This window comes from Caretta caretta, chromosome 3 (genome assembly GCF_965140235.1).
Source record: "Caretta caretta isolate rCarCar2 chromosome 3, rCarCar1.hap1, whole genome shotgun sequence".
Classification (NCBI taxonomy): Eukaryota; Metazoa; Chordata; order Testudines; family Cheloniidae; genus Caretta; species Caretta caretta.
In genome coordinates, this window is record NC_134208.1 from 81,228,298 (window position 1) to 81,248,287 (window position 19,990).

Below are 19,990 nucleotides of genomic sequence, written 5' to 3' on the forward strand. Positions count from 1 at the left end.
CAGGCGCTTCCCACGGACACCAGCCGCTGCCCGGCGGCCGAGACACTGAACAGCTGCCGCAGCCGGGAGCGGGGTAAGACGGGCCGAGGGCGGCGGGCAGAGGGGGCCCGCCAGGGGGCGGTGCCGCGGGGCTGCGAAGGGGCAGAGAACGGTCTCGGCTCAGCCCCCGGCCAAGGCAGGGCAAGTACCCGCGCTGCCTGCCCTGGGAGTGAGGGGGCCTGCTGTGCTGCGCCTCCCCCCTGCTGAGTCTCCCCAAGGGGCCCCAGATACTGACTCCATACCCCAAGGCTCACGGCCCCCTGGGATTAGGGCAACAACGCTTCTAGCTCCAGACCGAACGCACCCCCACGGCAGCACCTGCTGGCTCGAGGGGGCTGGCTCACTACAAAAGCAATTTTCCCTCTCTTGGTATTGACACCTCATCAGTTATTGGGAGTGGACCACCTCCAGCCTGAGTGAATTGGCCTGGTCACCGCTGGTTCTCCACTTGTGAGGTAACTCCCTTCTCTTCACGTGTCAGTATAATAGTGCCTGCATCTGTAATTTTCACTCCATGCATCTGGAGAAGTGGGGTTTTCACGCAGGAAAGCACATGCCCAAATAAATCTGTTAGTCTTTAAGGTGCCACCGAATTCCTCATTGTATACAATAAAAACAGAGTTTACAGTTTGGTTTAATGGCTTTCAGCACCACCACTGTATAAATTCTTCGAACCACTGCCCCGAGACCTCCCCTGCCCCCCCACCCACCCAGCTGTGTAGAATTGGGCTTGGCTGGATTCCATAATCCTTTTTTATGACTTCCATGGAATAACATCCATATTCATTTTCAAACAGTTTTTTGCCTAATATTTATTGATTTTAAATGTTTACAGTTGTGAGAGCTTGGGGGGGGTCAAACAATGCGAGGGGGGATCAACTAGTAATTGTTTAATAATAGGAGATGGTTGAGAGGCAAAAAGCCAAAGCTTTATAAAGCATCAAAACACCAAAAGGTCAACATCACATGTCAAAATACACAAAGTAAATAGTAAATCAAATTCTAAATAAGTTCTCAAGCTGCATTTTTCTCATTTTGCCTCAATTCACTCAGGCTATCTTGTAAATTGCAAGTATTATCCACAGAAAAAAAATGTTTGTGGGTGTGCAGTGAAATTAGAGAGACAAAGTGGGCGAGGTCATATCTTTTATTGGATCAACTTCTCTTCGGGAGAAAGCTTGCCTCTCTCCTCAAGAGAAGTTGGTCCAGTAAAAGACATGACCTCACCCCTCCTGTCTCTCTAATATCCTGGGACCAACTGGGCAAAACAACACTGCATACAGTAAAATTGACATTTATCAACATTTGTCAATAAAAGTCTATCCTTCCAAATCTATATATCTAACAATCTCTTTTAGCTATACTGTATAGACAACAGTCTCCTCAGCGAACTAGAGAGCATTCTCTAAAACTGGCCTTGTCTAGTCTAGAAGAGTGCACCAGTTTAATTACATGAATTTAAAACCAAACTAGTTAAACCAAGGTGAAGCCTTAATATAGGCGCATTTAAATTGGTTTAACCCTTGTTTATGTTTATTAAAAAAAATATTGCAAGTGCAAGCTAAATTGCTATAGGCAAAGGACTAAAGCAGTGTAAGTGTGCCAATCTCATGGGGTTGTGCCAGTTTAGCCAGATTAATTTAGTTGAATTGGTGCACTTTTAGGCCCATCTGTACTGAAGAGTCTGTACAGCTGCCTAGTGTTATCTCTCTCACATATCTCTTTAGCTATAAAAGTCTGTGTAGCTCTCTAGCAAATAGTTTCTTCAATTCTCTAGCTCAGGGGTGGACAAACTACGGCCTGTGGGCTGGATACAGCCCGTGAGGCCGCTCCCGGAAGCGGCTGGCTCCATGTCCCTGTGGCCCCTGGGGGAGGGGAGGGGTAAAGGGCTTCATGCACTACCCTCACCTGCAGGCACTGCCCCCCACAGCTCCCATTGGCCGGGAACGGGGAACCGAGGCCAATGGGAGCTTTGGGGGAGGTACCCACAGGCAAGGGCAGTGCGCGGAGCCCTCTGCCCCCGCCCTCCTCTAGGGGCCGCAGGGACATGGTGCCAGCCACTTCCAGGAGCAGCGCAGGGCCAGGGCAGACAGGGAGCCTATCTTAGCCCTTCTGTGCGCCACTGCCACCCCAGAACCGCTCCAGGTAAGCAGCACTGGGCTGGAGTCCACACCCTGACCCCCTCCTGCACCCCACACCCCAAACCCCTGCACCTCAACTTCCTGCCCTGAGTCCCCTCCTGCACCCCAACCCCCTGCCCTGAGCCCCCTCATGCACCCTCCCCCTCACTGCACATTTCCTCCCGCACCCCAAACCCCTACCCCAGTCCTACATTCATGGCCCTGCATGCGATTTCCCCACCCAGATGTGGCCCTTGGTTTGCCCACCCCTGCTCTAACTGATAGACCATTAGTTGTAGAGACTATGGCAGAAAATGTGGCCTCATTAGTTAAAACAAAATGATTTGGCTCTGTTCTTACCTTTACTGACCTGCTGTGTGACCTTTGGCAAAGTCACATAAAGTCTTTGTTTCCTCATACGTATAGGAATAATAGTATGTGTGTATATTAACAGTAGTTCCTAGAAGTCCCAACTGAGATCTGTGTCCCATTGTTCTAGGCACTGTGCAAACAGACACTGCTCCAAACAACAAAAAAACCACACACTTATGTAACTTTAGCACCCTCGTGGCCAAGATGGAGTCTGCTCTGCAGGCACCTCTGGCCAAGAGAAGGCGCACTCAGGAATGCAGCAGGGAAAGTCCTTTCCATCCTAGGGACACTTGTTCCCCTCCAGAGCGCACATGCATGCACAAAAAGTACAATGAATATAGGAAAGGAAAATATTAACAGAGGGATGAAAGGAGAAAAACAGGGGGAAACATAAGGGAGCAATAAAACAGGGTTGCATTCAATTCAAGGCCCCACAGGCCCAGTGGTAGCACAGTCTGAAAGAGCAGACATGGCGCAATGTGTCTGCACACAGTTCAGGAGTCCTGGATAAAGTTCCAGCCACTGGTGAGTCTTAGATGCTCCAGGTCATCTTGAGTGCCAAACTTTCCCCAACAAACCCCTCCAGTGCCCTCTTCTGCTGCTCTCTGCAAAGCTACACAGAGCGACCACCTCCCCACTTAACTAGCTAACAGCCTCCCTCCTTATTCCCGATGCAAAGTCACAAGCCCAGTACTCACGGCCCCATACAGCTCTGGGCAGCAGTGATACTGGGTCCAGCTCCGGTTTGTCCTGCTCCTGTCCTGGGGTGTCCCCGATCAGCTGCTCTGTCCCTCCCAGGCTTCAGGCAGGTCCTTGGCGCCAGGCTCTGTAAACCCCGAAGGGCTTACGCTTACAGTTGAAATAGACAAGACAGACAATGAGCGGAGGGTGGAAACAAAGGCAAGAAGAAATGAAGTCTCTTGAAAAGGTCACAGAGCAAGTTAGTGGCAGAGTTGGAGACAGAACCAAGATCTCTTGACTCGCAGACTAGTGCGCCTACTTACAGAGTGTTGAGGAGCATATTCATGTGTATAAAACAAAGTAATTTCCCCTAAATTTATTTAGAACTTAAATTATATTGCTATTCTATAAGAGGCTATAATGGAGCCAATACTGCAGTTATTTTTGGGCAAAATTCCCATTAAAGTGAATGGGCAATTTGCAAGTGAAGTTGCTCTAACACTGGACCCTAAATGTTTTATACAGGCACGCAATAATGTATAACAGCAGCAACATTTGTAAATGTAGCCAGGGTTTTCTCCAGTTTTAAGAAAGAATGGTCAGGACAAGGTAGGAAGGGAGCAGTCATTGCATGGTGTTGTTATGTGTCATATATCCAGGAAACATCTATCTACTATTTGGATTTATCAAAAAAACACCCTGTATGTATTATTTATTATTAGAAGGAAATTTGTCTGGGAAGAGATTGCATGGGGGTGAAAAATAATTCGTCCAACCCCTAAAAGGTTGCAGTACTAGGCTAATTATAAAAGCATGCAGTGAGATACAATTTGATCTTTCCTCAAAAAGTGGAATAGAGAAATTACAATGTATGTGGTTTGGCAACATATCAAAAAGTGGCTACTAGAAGTCTGAAGGAATGGCATCTTCTGTGCACTAGAAAAGGACCACTTGTGTTTCTGTAAGCATGTTCTGAATGGGAGATATAAAACACTGTGTAATAGATTCAGGATCCTGCTGTTTTCCAAATCATTTTCCAAATGATTGATGCAAAGTAAGGGTCAGGGGCTGAATTTTAGTCTCAAAGAAACTTAACAGGTCCACTAGCTGTGATAATAGTATGATAGTACAGTGGTTCTCAACAAGGGGTCTGGGGTCCCTAGGGGACCACAAGCAGGTTTCAGGGGGTCCGCCAAGCAGGGCCAGAATTAGACTTGCTGGGGCCCAGGTCAGAAAGCCAAAGCCTCACTGTCTGGGGCTGAAGGCAGAGGCCAAGCCCGGAGCCCTGAGCCCCACCACCAGGGCTAAAGCTGAAGCCTGAGGAATGTAGCTTTGTGGGGCCCCCTGTGGCATGGGGCCCTAGGCAACTGCTCTGCTTGCTATCCCCTAATGCTGGCCCTGGCTCTTGTATGCAGAAAAGCAGTTGTTGTGGCACTGGTGGGCCGTGGAGTTTTTATTGCATGTTGGGGAGGGGTGGGGGGTTCACAAAGAAAAAGGTTGAGAACCCCTGTGATAGTAGACAGACAGATAGATATGTAATCTGAAGGGCTCAGAGAGTCATGGGGCTATGAGGGCAGGGAAAGGCTGTTTGGTATTAGAGCTTGTCATAAATATAAAGGGAAGGGTAAACCCCTTTAAAATCCCTCCTGGCCAGAGGAAAAATCCTCTCACCTGTAAAGGGTTAAGAAGCTAAAGGTAACCTCGCTGGCACCTGACCAAAATGACCAATGAGGAGACAAGATACTTTCAAAAGCTGGGAGGAGAGAGAGAAACAAAGGGTCTGTGGCTGTCTGTATGCTGCTTTTGCCAGGGACAGAACAGGAATGGAGTCTTGGAACTTTTAGTAAGTAATCTAGCTAGGTATGTGTTAGATTATGATTTCTTTAAATGGCTGAGAAAAGAACTGTGCTGAATAGAATGACTATTCCTTTCTGTGTGTCTTTTTTGTAACTTAAGGTTTTGCCTAGAGGGATTCTCTATGTTTTGAATCTAATTACCCTGTAAGGTATCTACCATCCTGATTTTACAGAGGTGATTTCTTTACTTCTATTTCTATTAAAAAAGTCGTCTTGTAAGAAAACTGAATGCTTTTTCATTGTTCTCAGATCCAAGGGTTTGGGTCTGTGGTCACCTATACAAATTGGTGAGGATTTTTACCAAACCTTTCCCAGGAAGTGGGGTGCAAGGGTTGGAAGGATTTTGGGGGGAAAGACGTGTCCAAACTACGTTTCCCAGTAAACCCAGTTAGAGTTTAGTGGTGGCAGTGGATATTCCAAGGACAAAGGATAAAATTAATTTTATACCTTTGGGGAAGTTTTAACCTAAGCTGGTAAAAGTAAGCTTAGGAGGTTTTCATGCAGGTCCCCACATCTGTACCCTAGAGTTCAGAGTTGGGGAGGAACCTTGACAGAGCTATGCAAACTAATCACAACAGACAATTTATTTGATTAACTAAGCCCCTTTTCCTGTTCATGAATTATCTGTGAACCATCTGATTTTTACAGATTTGTCCAGTATTTGAAATTGTTCAAGGAATGATCTATCTGAACATTTTCCAGCCTATGGATTGCTTACAAATGAATTTCTGAAACCGTTGCTTCAAGTTTTTGCTCTTTGTTCTCAACAATCGGTCACCTAAATAACATGGTTGCAAGGCTAGCTCAAGAAAAAAAAAGTTACCTTTTTCCGTAACTGGTGTTCTTTGAGATGTGCTGCTCATGTCCATTCCATTTTAGTGTATGTGCTCACCACATGCACTGGTTCCAGAAGGTTTTCCCTTAGCAGTATCTGGTGCCCTCTGGAGCGGTATAAGGGGTGCCGCCACCTCCCCCCACCCTCAGTTCCTTCTTGCTGGGAACTCTGACAGTGGGGAAGGAGGGTGGGTCATGGAATGGACATGAGCAACACATCTCAAAACACCAGTTACAGAAAAAGGTAACTGTTTTCTTCTTACAGTGCTTGCTCATGTCCATTCCATATCAGGTGATTCCCAAGCAGTGTCAATGGAGGCAGGTAGGAGTTCATGGACGTGTAGATTGCAACACAGCTCTGCTGAACCCAGCGTCATCTCTGGCCTGCTGAGTGATGTCATAATGCACCGTGAACGTGTGGTGAGAGGACCACATCGCGGCTCTACGGATCTCCTGGATGGGGATGTGTGCCAGGAATGCTGCTGAGGACTAGTTGAGTGGGCTCTGACAATCGGCGGCGGCGGCGGCACCCCTGTCAGATCATAACAGGTCTAAATGCAAGAGGTGATCCAGTTGGAAATCCTCTGTGAGGACAGCAGAAAGCCCGTCATCCTATCCACTGTGGTGATGAAGAGCTGAGTTGATTTACAGAAAGGCTTGGTATGCTCTAGGTAAAAAGCCAAGGCCCTTCAGACGTCCAGTGCATGAAGATGCCTCTCTTCACTTGTCTTGTGCGGTTTGGGACAGAGCACAGGGAAGAAGATGTCTTTGTTCAGATGGACCGTAGATACCACCTTCAGCAGGAAGGCCCGTACAGCCACAGCTGAATCCTTGACGACCATTAGTGGTCCAGCAGGCTACTCGCCTGGATCGTCCTGGACCTGTGAGGTCTTTCCCCCAGAAGCCTCGAGCACTGGAGGGGTCTGGGATGTTGAGGCCTCTGGCCTGTCTGAGGCTCCCGACACTGAACGGGCAGCCTGGGAAGGTTGGGTGAACCCCCAAGGGCTCCATGGGTTACATGGCGCCAGCCACTGTGCCTGGGGCCATGGGACAGGTTTTGGTGCTGATGAGGACTATGCCGACATCTACATCGGAACTGTCCCGCAGTCAGGGAACTGTGCCAGAGCTATCATCTGATTGGTCGCCACCAGGTGACCAGGATTGGGCGGAGCAGCGGCCAGTTGCTGTGTCTGGAGCTAGACCTGTCCAAGCGAGATGAACATTTTGGTCTGGGCCTTGGAGAACAATGGCGTTCATCGAATTGGCGTTAGAAACCCGGTGATCTACGCCTTACGCTACCGGACCAGTACCGGGATGTCGAGCAGGACTGGGAGCTATTACGAGCCAGTTGCCAGGAGGATATTCCCGAATATGGCGATCCCCGTCTTGGAAACCAATGATGGCAGGCTGGTTACCGGTGGCTTCAGTCCTCTAATTGGTCCCAGGATCATACTGAGCTCTTGGCCACGTGAGGGGTCTGTCTCGGTGCTCTTGCCAAGGGGTGCGTACGCCGGTGGGTCTACGCCCGGCTACTGACTAGGTACGCCTTGAATCCCGCTGTTGGTGCGCAAGGTCTGGGGACCAAAAAGGGCTCCGCTGGGCCTGTCTCTCTGCTCCGAAGTATGATGGCTTCAGGTGGGCGAGCGGTGGCAGGACATCCCTCGCGATGGGGAATGGCGCCATTGAGGCGGGGACGTATGCAGAGGTCCCAAGTTGGGTTTACCCCATGACCTGGGTATCACTGGTGCAGGTGGCACTGGGAGCATCAGGATCTCCGGAACTGCCTGCAGGGCTTCAGTGTCAATGGCACCTGAAGCTGATGGAGGCCTGTGTCGATGTCTGGGGACTCAGGCAAGGCATGAGATGGGCTGCACCTCTCACCTTGAGCTTAGGCCCGACCTCCTGGAGAGAGCATTGAGCAGTCCAGTGCGGGTCTTGGCTCGCCCCCAGCCCTCTCCTTTCCTTTGCAGGAAGTAGGAGATCGTCCCCTCACAGTCCTCTTCAGCTCCTTGGCCAGAGCCATGAAGGGGGAAAATGGTGCCAGCCTCTGGACGGCACCGGTGGGGCACTCCGCACCGATGCTGCGGTGGTTGGTGCTGAGACGGATCTTTGCTCTGGTGCCGGAGTGTCTGCCAACTCTATCAGGAGCGCTCTAAGGCATTTGTCATGCTTTTTAGTTCTGGGTTTGAAGGACTTGCAAATGACACCTGTCACTTATAAGCCCTTCACCCAAGCACCTAAGACAGCTACTATGGGGATTGTGGATGGACAGGGGCTGCTTGTAGCAATCACAGGGCTTGAAGCCTGGGGACCAGGGCATGCCCCATCCCCAGGCCGAGTCCCGTTCGGGACTAATAAAGGCTTTAAGAACTACTACTAAGGGTAACTAATTCACTTACTAAGTTTATACAACTAAATTATAGGTTCTGCAAAGTTTGCAAGAACGGAGAACAATTAACGCTAGCCAAAGCAGCAAACGTTCCAGCACCGTCACTGGCGGCAAGAAAGAACTGAGGGTGAGGGGAGCGGGTGGCGCTTCTTAGACCATGCCATGTGGGTGCCACTCCAGAGGGCACCAGAGCCGGTCCCCTAAGGGAAAAACTTCTAGGAAACACACCTAATATAGAATGGACATGAGCAAGCACTCAAAGAAGAACTAAAACTCTCTATCAAAAACTATTGAGGCCAACAAGGCCGGGATTCAGTGTGCAGCCTTCACTACCCATTGCCATGCTAGCTTGGCAGTAAGGGTGGGGAAACAATAGTGAATCTGTCCAGAGTTTGTGCGCACATTTCTGGAGAGAGTTAGGGAATATTGGATAAAGGTTTTCAAGAGGGGAACTTTTGATGTGTTCCAATTAGGGCTAAGAAGCCAGGGGAAACATCCCAGTTGCCAGAGACTCAAATTATTACCACCATATTGCTTCGAGTAGGCATGAAGTAGCTCTTACTGCATGCTGCACAACACTGCGACATGAGCACTAAAATAACACATTAGCATCTCAACTTGTTCCTGGTTGAGGGAGGTCACATTTCTGAAGGGTCATTCAGGGGCACTGGAACAATTTGTATGGGGGAGGGTGCTGAGAGCCACTGAACCAAACTGTAAACCCTGCATATGGTGGAAACCACTTCAAGACAGGGGGTGTGGCCGCACCCCTCGCTCCTGCTCCTCTGGGGTCATTGCAGCTGCAGATTTGGCAGCATTTTTTTGAACTAATCAGGATTTTCCTGCTCCCTTGTTGGATGACTCCGAAACCCCAGGAGTTTAAGATGACCACCCAAACATTTTTGGTGCTAATCCTCATTCAAATCCATATTAATGACCATCCACAATAATTTATCTGTCTGCAAACATTTTTGTGAACAAAAATGAATGTGTAGAGCAAAGCAACTGTGAATACAGTCAGAGTGAATTTATGGGATTCTGTTAGAACAAATGTTCGTGAATATTTTATTACCCTGTTAGGCTTATTTTAATTCTGCATTTCCTTACGTTCCAGTGTTTATTGGGAAGTGTAACTTTAGTTTTGAATTTCCTGGCCTCTAGATATGTGTTTTAAAATTACAATGTTCTGTTAAGGATTTTCTCCCTTACATAATAAAATGCATTTAACTTTAACTCCAATATAACATAGTCCCCCCCAGCCCCCCAAATATTTAATCTTGGTACAGTTAACCAGAGGTGGTGATTTGCCAGGGGGTGCTTGACCACCACTTCACCCCCCTGACCCATCCCCCTCCCCCCCACAAGCATGCCCCACCCCTGTTCCTCCACCTCTCCCACAGTGCCTCCTGGGGGTGGGGGGCAGCTGGCTGGTGGGTGGGCAAGAAGCAATAGGCAGGACTGCCGGTGGGTGCTGAGCACCCATTATTTTTTCCCTGTGGGTGCTCCAGCCCCAGAGCACCCATGGAGTCTGTGCCTATGTGGTTAGTCTTATAGAAAGTAATTCACTTTCTTGGGGTCAGCAACAATGTGCAGATGGTGGATTTTATGTCACAAGCAAGCAGGTTTTATGCCCTTTCTTCCCAGTCTTTTCTCCTATTGTTGTTTTTATTATGAAGGGAGAAAAAGAGATGTCAGATGGGAAATGTTTAAAATCTCCAGCAGGGCAAAGAGGTACTAGAAAAGAAAAATGGAAGAAAATGTTGAAAAGACAATTTAAGTGATAACTAGAGGAAGAAGCAGATGATAATGGAGGGGGGAAAAATTAAAAGCTAGAATTTGGAAGGTGATTCTATAAAATCATTTAACGAAAGGACAATAAAAGAAGATAGGAGTTAAGGGTAAAAATATTATGAGATCTGAGGAGTAGTATATGGGGACAAAGCCAGATGAGAAGAAAGGTGGTAAAAGGGCATTTTCCAGTCATCCTTTTCTACTCCCTGGAGTCAGGGACAGAGGAGAGAGAAGAGTAATAGAGATGGCAAAAGACAAGAAATACCAGGGAAGGGTAATCACCAGATACATTCTGGGAAGTGAGGGTCAAGAGCAAGCATCTGGCCAACCTGTGACTGTGCACGATCCTCTCCCAGCACACTGGAAAGAATCTACGGAGCCTGGAGACCAAGTATGAGTATTTCATGTGTTTGTTCAGAGCAAGAGTCCAAAACAAGAGACTTCAAGATACCGTCTGCCTTCAGCATTAACTTGAGCTAAGGGGACCCTAATGTAACTATTCTGTTCCTTGGCTGGATTAACTTCTAATTCTAAAGTCATGTAATGTGTGATCACTTAAAAAGATAAAACAATTGACATTAAGAGTCTGATTTTGCATTCAAAACTCACAGTGCAGGACTATAGAATCAGAAATATTGAGCCCATGTACATGTAAGATCTCATGTACGCTCTTTATTTAAACTCACTATAGCAGAATGCATGCCAATATATATTCTGGACTACTTTAATCCTTGCCAGAAGAGTCAGGATAAAGTATTCCTGCAGCAATTTTGAATGATCTTTCAAAATACTAGACAAACGAAGAATCATTTAAAATTTTTCAGCTGTATTCAATGAAATTTGGGGAAGACCAGTCTAATGAACAACATTTATTATAGCTCTTTGCTCTGTAAAGTAAATCTATTAAACTGAGCCCTTAAAAGTAGGCACTGCAGTGTATACACACACACACACTTGCAGTATGTCTATTGTTTTTGCACCAAATGCTATTTTCAATAAATGCATAAAGCATTGTGTATACAGTGCTGTTCTGACCTAAAATACCTATTCAGATAACTATGGTGAAGAACAAAGTACACTGGCTAGTAAAATCATAGATCAGTATAATATTTTATATTCCACATCTGACTTCAGGTCCTCAGTATTTACATACTGCTATGTTCTTATCATTTATAACGAATCTCCAAATTGTTTTATATATGCCAAATGGACTTTAATTGTATTGAAAAACTATAACTGAATTGGGACCAGAAAATGGAGATTCAGGAAAAACAAAAAACAAACCCAAAACAGTAAGGGCTGTATCCTGGTATTTATTTTTAAGCACTGATTTCACTGCGGGAGTTCTGCTTAAAAACATAGGATGAGATTTCTAGAAACTAAAATAAGAGGTATGAAGTTTGATATATATTTTAAAAGATATAAAAGATGTTTATCAGCTAAATCTCTTAGCAAAATACAAAGTTACATCAAAATTAGATATAGTTACAATAAATAAAAACTAAAGGAACATTAAAGTTGCAGAGTTAAATAAATTCTCAGAAGTTAGGAATTAAAGTGCCTCTGCAACCTTATTTCAGCCTCCTTCTGCATATGCTATTCCTGAGGGGAATTCTGCACCAAAAACTTAAATTCTCTGCCAAAAAAAAAAGAAAAACTTTGCACACTATATTTTAAAATTCTGCATATTTTATTTGTCAAAACACTATATAAATCACTCCCATTTTAATTATTTTGGTAATTTATTTCAAAATACTTCTCAGCAAGTATTTCTGTAACAATATAGACAACAAAAAAGATTCAGGAAATGTTTTTGGTCAAATAGATTCCTTACTAGACATATTAATACAGAACTTTGAGTAATAATTCATTTAAACTGCAATACCGAACCATATTTCCCTCACCCCTCAGAAGCAGTGCAAAGGTTTGAGGGAGTCAGGGGTAATGGAGGAGCTGAGGGAGAGGAAAGTAATTGCTGGGAAGGAGCCTGAAAGTGAACCTGGAGGGTTGTTGGATGTGGGTGGGAGAAGTATGGAACAGTTTTTTTTGTGAGGAGGGGAGGGATTGTTAGGAAGTTGGGGAGCCTCGTCCATGTAGACCCTGACTGACCCCTAGCCTTTCCCAATCAGTCAGGTACATCTCCCCTGTCCCCGTACCTCCTCCCCTATCTCCATGTGTCCCTGCAACCCCACTCCCATTGACCACCTGGTCCAGACTATCCTGCCCGCTCGCCCTTCTGGACCCCAGTCTATATGATGCCTAGCAGGTACATGTGGCCTGGTCTGTCTGCCCCCTCCCCCTCATGTATCCCATGCCTCCTCACCTGGCCCTGCAAGCAGGGTGCTGTGAGGAATGAGCCTCTGCTCTCTCCTTCTCGGCTGCTGACTGCAAGGGCTAGTGAGCAGTGAGCTGGCTGCTGTATTGTGGGAGAGAGGCGGAACTGCAGTGCCTGTCCGACAAAATGTATTTTCTGCGGCGGAAAAAAAATCTGCAGGACCCATGAATTCTGTGCATGTGCAGTGGTGGAGAATTCCCCCAGGAATAATATGCATTATGATTAAGGATAATATTTAGTCATGGAGGTCACAGATTCCATGACTTTACTGGACCTTTGTGACTTCTTTGGCTTCAGCTGTCAGCAGCTGCAGTTGGGACCAGAGCCAGGGTTGTGCATCCTGCGCCCTCCCCAGCTGTGGCTGTGCCTGCCCCCCGTGGCTGTATATCCCCCACAACCAGTGGCTGTGGCCTGGGCTGCCCTCGCCTGGGGCTCTGCACCTCCCTCCCACAGCTGGGGGTCAGGGCCCTGATTGAGCTGGCCACAGCTGTGGTCAGCTACACAATCAGCCTCCCCCAGCTGTTTTCACTCCTCTTCCCTACTGTAGCCCTCTCCAGGGTTGCTTTTATCCCCTATTCTGCAGGAGTGGGGGCAGCTGCTCCACTACAAAGTCATACAAACAACATCTTCATTCACCACACCCCCCAGAGCTATTCCCAGAGCACAGTCCATCCTCTACACTGTATGAAGCGTGCGTGTGTATGTACACACACACAAACAGACATGGTGTGGTACAAAGGTTTTATGAGCAGCAATTGGTAATGGTTGCACAACTCAATAACTTGACAAGTAATGCAAGTTATTCCAAATAAATGTTAATGAAACTTCATACCATCTTATTACATATATGCCATATGTACTATGGAAAAAATACTATTTTAAGAATGCTTTAGAGAAATTTAAATATTTTACACTGAGGTTTTCTTTTGTATTCTTCTACCTGTACAATTATGATCCTTATGATTTGTCTATACTTGGCATTTTCAGCCATTGGTAGCCAGTAACTGGTGTTAGCTGCACCAGTGCAAGTCCCAACTGTAGACAAGGAAAGCCAGGATTTCAGACAGCAGTAAACTCAACTAATGCAAATTGCAGCTTTTTTTTAAGTATACTTGGGGTTTGTATTAGTGCAGTTACACTGGGAGTTGAGCCCCCAATGGCTGAATCTCAATTCAACAAGACTTCCGCTACCAGGAGCCCACATTGTACGGGGAAATTAAAAATAGTTGTGCAAATATCTAAAAGTTATTAAAAATAGTTTTTTGTGTATAAGGCTCATGACTTTGAAGTTAGGTATTTGAAGATCTTCCAGGGCTAGAACTGAGTGCCAGCACTGAGAGGAGCAAACATTATTCATTCTCTCTATTATTTTATCACAACTTCTTATGGTGTTTATATGGCCCCTATCATTAGCTTCTGAGCACATCACAATCTTTAACATACTGACTCACAAAACCACTGTGAGGTAAGGAAGTGCTATCATTCCCATTTCACAGATGAGGAATTTAGGCTGAGTGACTTATTCAAGGTCATACAAAGTCAATGATGGAACAGGGATTTAAAATAGGTCTCCCAGAACCCTGGGTAGCGCTTTAACTACTGGAACATCTTCCTCAAGCTCTTGGAAGCTTCTTGCTTTCCCCATGGGTGATGTTTGTATGCTGCCTTTGTAGGTAAATCTGCCAGCAGTTTTTTGACCTTAAGCACAATCCTGTAAATCCTTACTCAGACAATTAGTCCCACTGAAGTCACAGCTGCTGCTTAAGCCTTCCAGAGCAGCCGGGTAGGTCACATGCCTCACTTGTACTGATTTTCTCCTACACATTTGTATTTATGAAGCTCCACCTACACTCTTTGATTCACCAGGATGATGTGGATTTATTTACATGTTAAGTTACCAGGCTAAATTGCTAATTTGCATGTTAAGTTTCATTAATTCCTTTGATTCACATTGGGACGTGGGTATGCATAGAACAGAGGTGAAGACTTTGAAAGTTAAAATAACAAAGTGGGTTATGTATAGCACTTGTCTTCTTGAGCACTTTTGTGTGGGATTACTAACACCACAAAATTCAAACATCAGTGTTTACAAGGTCAGGTTCTGTGAATGGTGTACTATAACAATCTGTCCGAAACATGCAAGGCCCATTACAGCTTTTACTGCATCTACACTAGACAGAAAATTAAGCAGAAACTGCAGACACACACAAAACTCTACAAAAAGAAACAAGTTAGTATGAATTATGCAGATGAAAAATTGATGTACTCCCTCTGGAATCATGAGCCCATTATGGTACTTTTATATTTTTCATGCATATAAATATAATCAAAATAAACACTTTCAAAAGGTAGGCTAAGGAATTGGTTTGACAGTGTGTCTATTCAGCTACCTCAGAGTATTTCAGAAATACTCCCACTTTAATATAAATTCAACTATTACAGCAGTATAAAGAAAGTAGAGTAATTTTACCTATTTTTACACCCCTGAGTTCAGTGTAGTTTTTTTTCCTTCATGTTATGTACCTAAATAATTGAGAATTGTTTTTAATAACAGATGGTCTTGCAAGACCAGTTCACATCGGTGGCAAAATACTTTATTGTAATTTTTCTTGTAGGTTGAGAATATAACGGTAGGCAATGCATTGTGTCACAATAATTTCATATTATCAAACTTTTTTCTAGAAAGTGGTATCAATATCATTTCATCATTGCAAGATTGCATAGCTTCAGCTAAGTGGTAAGTCTATAACATTATTATTCATGCTCGTTTCCCATTTTTCTACAAAACAGGCTGAATCTTGTGTGTTATGTACCACAATCTACTCCATGATCAAGTCGTCTTTGATCAGATTGAGCCACAGTTTCTGTTTTGGTCCAAGGCAAATAATTCTTGATTAGAAGTTGCACCATGTATAATAATAAATAGAGCTATGTTGTCACCCCAGGCAGTGGAGTAGAATGTAACCCTTGCTTTTTACACAAGACTAAATTCTGTCACCCGTACTCACATTATTTGGATTTCAATGGGACTGCTTGCAATGTAAGAGCTACTTTACAAATGAGTGGCAGTCAGGCCCCTAGCTTTACAGGCTTGATTCAGCTGTGTGTTATTCTGTCAAAGGACCGTAGCCAGCCAGCCAGCCAGCCACGCCTCAAAAGTGGGCAGCACTAGTTGTGGAGGGCTCACAGCAATGGTATGAAGAGGATACATTGATTTGGGGTGTCCTGTAGGCAGATGCTGCCAGTGAACCTCATATGGAGTCAGAACCCCAAATTAAAATGAACCATTCCCTCGGGGAACTCCTGAGAACGCTGGTGGTGCAAACATCATCTTCTCTCTTTGAGCTGAATTCTTCCTGGGGCACAGTTATCTTTCTGGTGTGTGGCCTGAAATTTGCAACTCAGAAGGGGGATTCCTGCCTGACATGTTCAAAAATGCTAGAAGCACTAATCAGTTGACAGACTGATGCACAGATGAAAGGGCAAACAGCTGCTTTATAAAACAGTCACATTGTGCCAGATTTACTTATAACAGTACCCAACTCCATCAATAGCCCCACTCAAGACAATGCAACTATTCAAAGAGCGAGGTGCTACTCAAGCAGAGTCACTACAGTCCAAGCAAAGGATTCACAATATGGACCTCTGTGCTTCAAAGAGCAGCATTGACTTGATTACCCTGTCACTTAAACCAGTAAGACCTCATTGATTAATGACATTATTCCTGATTTACACAGTGGGGTGAGACTAGAATCAGGCCAAAAGTCTATATCTGTCTCGCTGTACATACTCACACTGATAATTAGAACCCTACCAAATTCAAGGTCAATTGTGGTCAATTTCATGGTCATAGAATTTTAAATGGGAGTTTTGTCATTGATTTCAAAGCAGACCAGAATTTTACCCTATATATCTGATAGTACAAGCAAGGGAAATTAGTACTAGTAAGTTTTGTAAAACCTCTATTTAAAATTAGCTTTTTTTTTTAAAAAAAAAGAAAAAGTCAGGATGTCTTGATTTTAAGGGCTAACAGAGCAATAAATCAATGCTTTGTCTATATCTGTCAAAGCTAGAATACTAGCTTTCTAATGGCATTTCTAGTCCTAGGGCGTCATAAAATATTGTAAAATCTCTTATTGGTCCAAAACAAGTTATATGGCAATGGACATATTCAATCCTGGGTTTTTGTCTACATCAGACTTGGTGAGGAAAAAATAATTTTGGGGTACTTTAAAAAAAAATGTTGAAAGTTTATCTGAAGAGTGAGATATTTGATAGTTGTGGCGGACATGGATGAGTTGGCAGAACACAAGTGAGAAGTCAACAGAGCAATAAGAGAACCCAATTATATGAGGTGCAAGCCACCTCCTGCAAAATACTGTACATCCTCAGCTCCAAAATTAATTTAGGGACTCAGCATCTTTTAGTTAATTAAATGGCTGCAGGTATTGCCACAGGGTTACAGAAACAAAGTAATTTTATGGACATTGTGACATCATGTGGTATAACATAGGGAATACATAATAAAGAGGTTATTAGCATGAATTTGGGATTACCCCCATTATACACGAGTAGATTTGCAATATCACATGGCACCACTACACATTTCTCACTAGAAAATGGACAAAAGCTAAAAGCAGAATGTGTTCTTGCATTGTACAATGCTACTTTTATTTGTATTGAGTGATGTACAATATATACGTTTTTCATCACTTGTAATAACTTTGTTAAAATACATGGATTTATTTGGTTTGTTCTGTAAAGCCACTCTTACTGAAAACTACTGACTCAGGCTCCAGGATGAATGTGTTTTTGAAAGAGTTTCTCTCTTACACAGTAAGATTACCTTCAAAGGTAGACACTGTGGCAACTGCTTTGAACCTCCACCAATGACTCGTAAGATCTAGTTTAAAAAAAAAAAAAGAAGAAAAAAAAAAGCAAAAAGGCAGGCACTAACTTTTCCTCCCAAGCCCTAGAGCAATTTTTTTAAATTTTAAATATTAAAAAGGCAATCTACCTTGATATGTATCAAGCATTAATATTGTCTCATAAAATAGTAATGGTTTTCCCTTTTTGATTACAGGCATGCATCAAGCATAGAGCAAGGAAGTAAGTTAAGAAAGACATTCAAACACCTCTTCCCCAAAGGCACCATGACCTCAAGATCAATTGGAAAAAGTATAAAACTAGCTTTCCCCAACCAAATGTTGATCTTGAATCCTCAAACTATTAAAGACACCCACACATACTAGGGAGAAGATGTATTTTAAATTAAAAAGTTTATAGGCACAGAAAAGTGACTTTGCAAGCTGAATAGGAGTACTTCACTACTAAGAAGAATAGTTTGCTGTTTTATGTTGGTAGCCCCATGTATTTACTGATTTGTGTCGCTTTATGACAAACCTGGCTGAAAGGGTTGCTGTAAAATTCGGACTTAAATGTGTTAGTGATGGATTGTTGTACAGTATTTATTTTACATTATGATTGGCACTTACACCTTTTAAGTCTAGTTACTATAGCATCACATTCTATTAAAAGCACTACACAATTTTTTTCCTATTATATACTTTGCTGCAATTACATTGATTGCTTTACTTTTTTTTCACGTCGGCAATTACATTAGTGTTTTTTGTAATGCTTCTTTCCTATAGCCTCAGAGAAATCAACTGTTCATGGACTGAATGGAGAAAAAAAAAAGTTGTCTTACTGTGCATTTCACATTCTGTCATTTCCCTTTTTAAAAAAAGAAAACAAGACAATCTGACTTAAAAAATGTTTTTAAAGTAATCTTCTCTAAGCTTCTGATGGTTTAAAAAAAAGACCAGGTCCAGATATTGTAATTATGAATGTAACAAGGAACTCAAAATAACTTGCTTGTTGTATTCCATAATTCATTATGACAAGTAAGTTGGAATACATATGATCAAGAGCGCTATGCAAATATCTTAAAAAAAAAAAACAAACCACAGAAGGCACCACAATTACAATAAAGCTTCATCCCCTCATGATTCATTCCCCCCCCCCAAAAGTAAAGACCAACAAAAGAAATTAATCATAATGCATAATTAGTCAAAATGTACAAGCCAACCAGCTGGCTCAGCAGGGAGAAAAGGGATGCAAGTTATTTTAACTAAAGTAAATGGCACTTTCAATCAAGTTTGGCTTTACTAGGTATTGTTCAGCTTGATTTTCCTGTTAACAACTTGTATTTCCCTATTTAATTTATCATTTTTTGTGTTTATTATTTTTTAGAAGAGTCACAGTTTCCAAAGTTAGTGAACTTTTGTCTTGAATTGCTCACAAGTTGTTCTGCAGGTTGCACTTTGGGTGTCCCTGGTACTGCCACTTGGTAGAAGTTTGGTAACCGGATGTCGTATCGAAGTCCTTTTCCTACGTGCACTCTGTCATTCAAGGCATATAGTTTATCAGCAATGTCATTCCCAATTAAAATTGAAAACAGACGTGAGATGAAACGGTGTTTAGCAAACAGCAAATACAGTTTCTTTCTCCTCCAAGCCACATATCGACAGTCTGTCTCTGCTGTAAGAGTTACCTGAAAATGAGATTAAAAATAGCTAAATTCTGGTGTGCTGATGTTGACTATACAATTGTATGAAGGCCTCAAGCCTGTTCTTCTTACTCAGAAGAAACTCCTATGGCTTCAGTGGGAAAGCTGCATAAGTAAAAACTGCAGAATCAGGATTTATGACAATTGGCCACAGAAATCCTACGAATAGTCCTCTGAAAGTGCCACTAGCGCTTCTTGGATTGCTGCCTGTGCATGTGCCTTATTCTTTCTGCTCTGTATCTACAACAGTTGAAGTTAACTGAGCTATGTCAATTTAAGCCAGCTGAGAATATGACCCAAGACTCATTGCAGATAAAGGACAGGTGGGGAAGAAACCAAGAATTTCTAGTTTCCTTGGATCCGGAAGTTCTCTAGCTGTCAGCCTAGACAAAATGTAAAAATACCAGTACAGAATACAAAGGCAGTCTAATTCTGAAATGCCGAACACAATCATTTTTTCTAAGCAATCAGATTTTGCAGCAACAATATAAAACTAAATAGAAAGGAGATACCAACAGAATACAGACCTCACCAATCAATTGAGTAACCAGACCTCCCTCCCCTATAGACTCAAGTCTGGCATTTTCAGTAACAAAAATAATACAGTACATTAATTTCTAAAGTAATTAACTATGCAACAGTTTAAAGTAGTACACAAAACCCCCTCATGTTTTACCTGGAAAATACCCTCTTCTGTGGGTCTAAGGGAATCCCATTCAGGAGAATCCAGAAATTGAAAGGGAAAAATATAATGCAGAAACTCTCCATCAACTGTCACTCTGATCCTACCAAAATACAGTGGATATGTCAATATTGCACTCATAAAAGTAGACAGAATAGTAAGTTACTTCTAATATTAAACAGCAGCTAGATGTGAGGTACTTTAATATTCAGTATAGGGAGTTGAAGTCAGTGGGGTCTCTGCTGATTTGTTCATACTGTTTTCTTTAAGTTTTTATATGCAGTTGGAACAAGCACACACAAAACAGCAAGCAAGCAACTAAA

General features: G+C 43.5%; 1 protein-coding gene and 1 long non-coding RNA gene across 7 annotated transcripts in view; one reads left to right on the forward strand and one right to left on the reverse strand.

Moving 5' to 3' along the window:
• Positions 1-18,398, forward strand: LOC125634333 (uncharacterized). Of its 2 annotated transcripts, none has more exons than XR_012667627.1 (3): positions 1-73; positions 15,100-15,154; positions 17,501-18,398. It is a non-coding gene; the product is annotated as an uncharacterized LOC125634333 (long non-coding RNA). The 2 variants fall into 2 exon arrangements; XR_007355881.2 differs by lacking the exon at positions 1-73 and adding an exon at positions 86-494.
• Positions 17,868-19,990, reverse strand: part of POPDC3 (popeye domain cAMP effector 3) — a 21,736-nt gene continuing 19,613 nt past the window's right edge. For all 5 annotated transcript variants that reach the window (XM_075126608.1, XM_075126606.1, XM_075126607.1 and 2 more), the window contains 2 exons: positions 19,662-19,770; positions 17,868-18,970 (listed from right to left, as the gene is read on the reverse strand). In XM_075126608.1, coding sequence (XP_074982709.1) covers positions 18,659-18,970; positions 19,662-19,770 — 421 coding nt within the window. In that variant the 3' untranslated portion in view covers positions 17,868-18,658. The remainder of the gene's footprint in view (positions 18,971-19,661; positions 19,771-19,990) is intronic.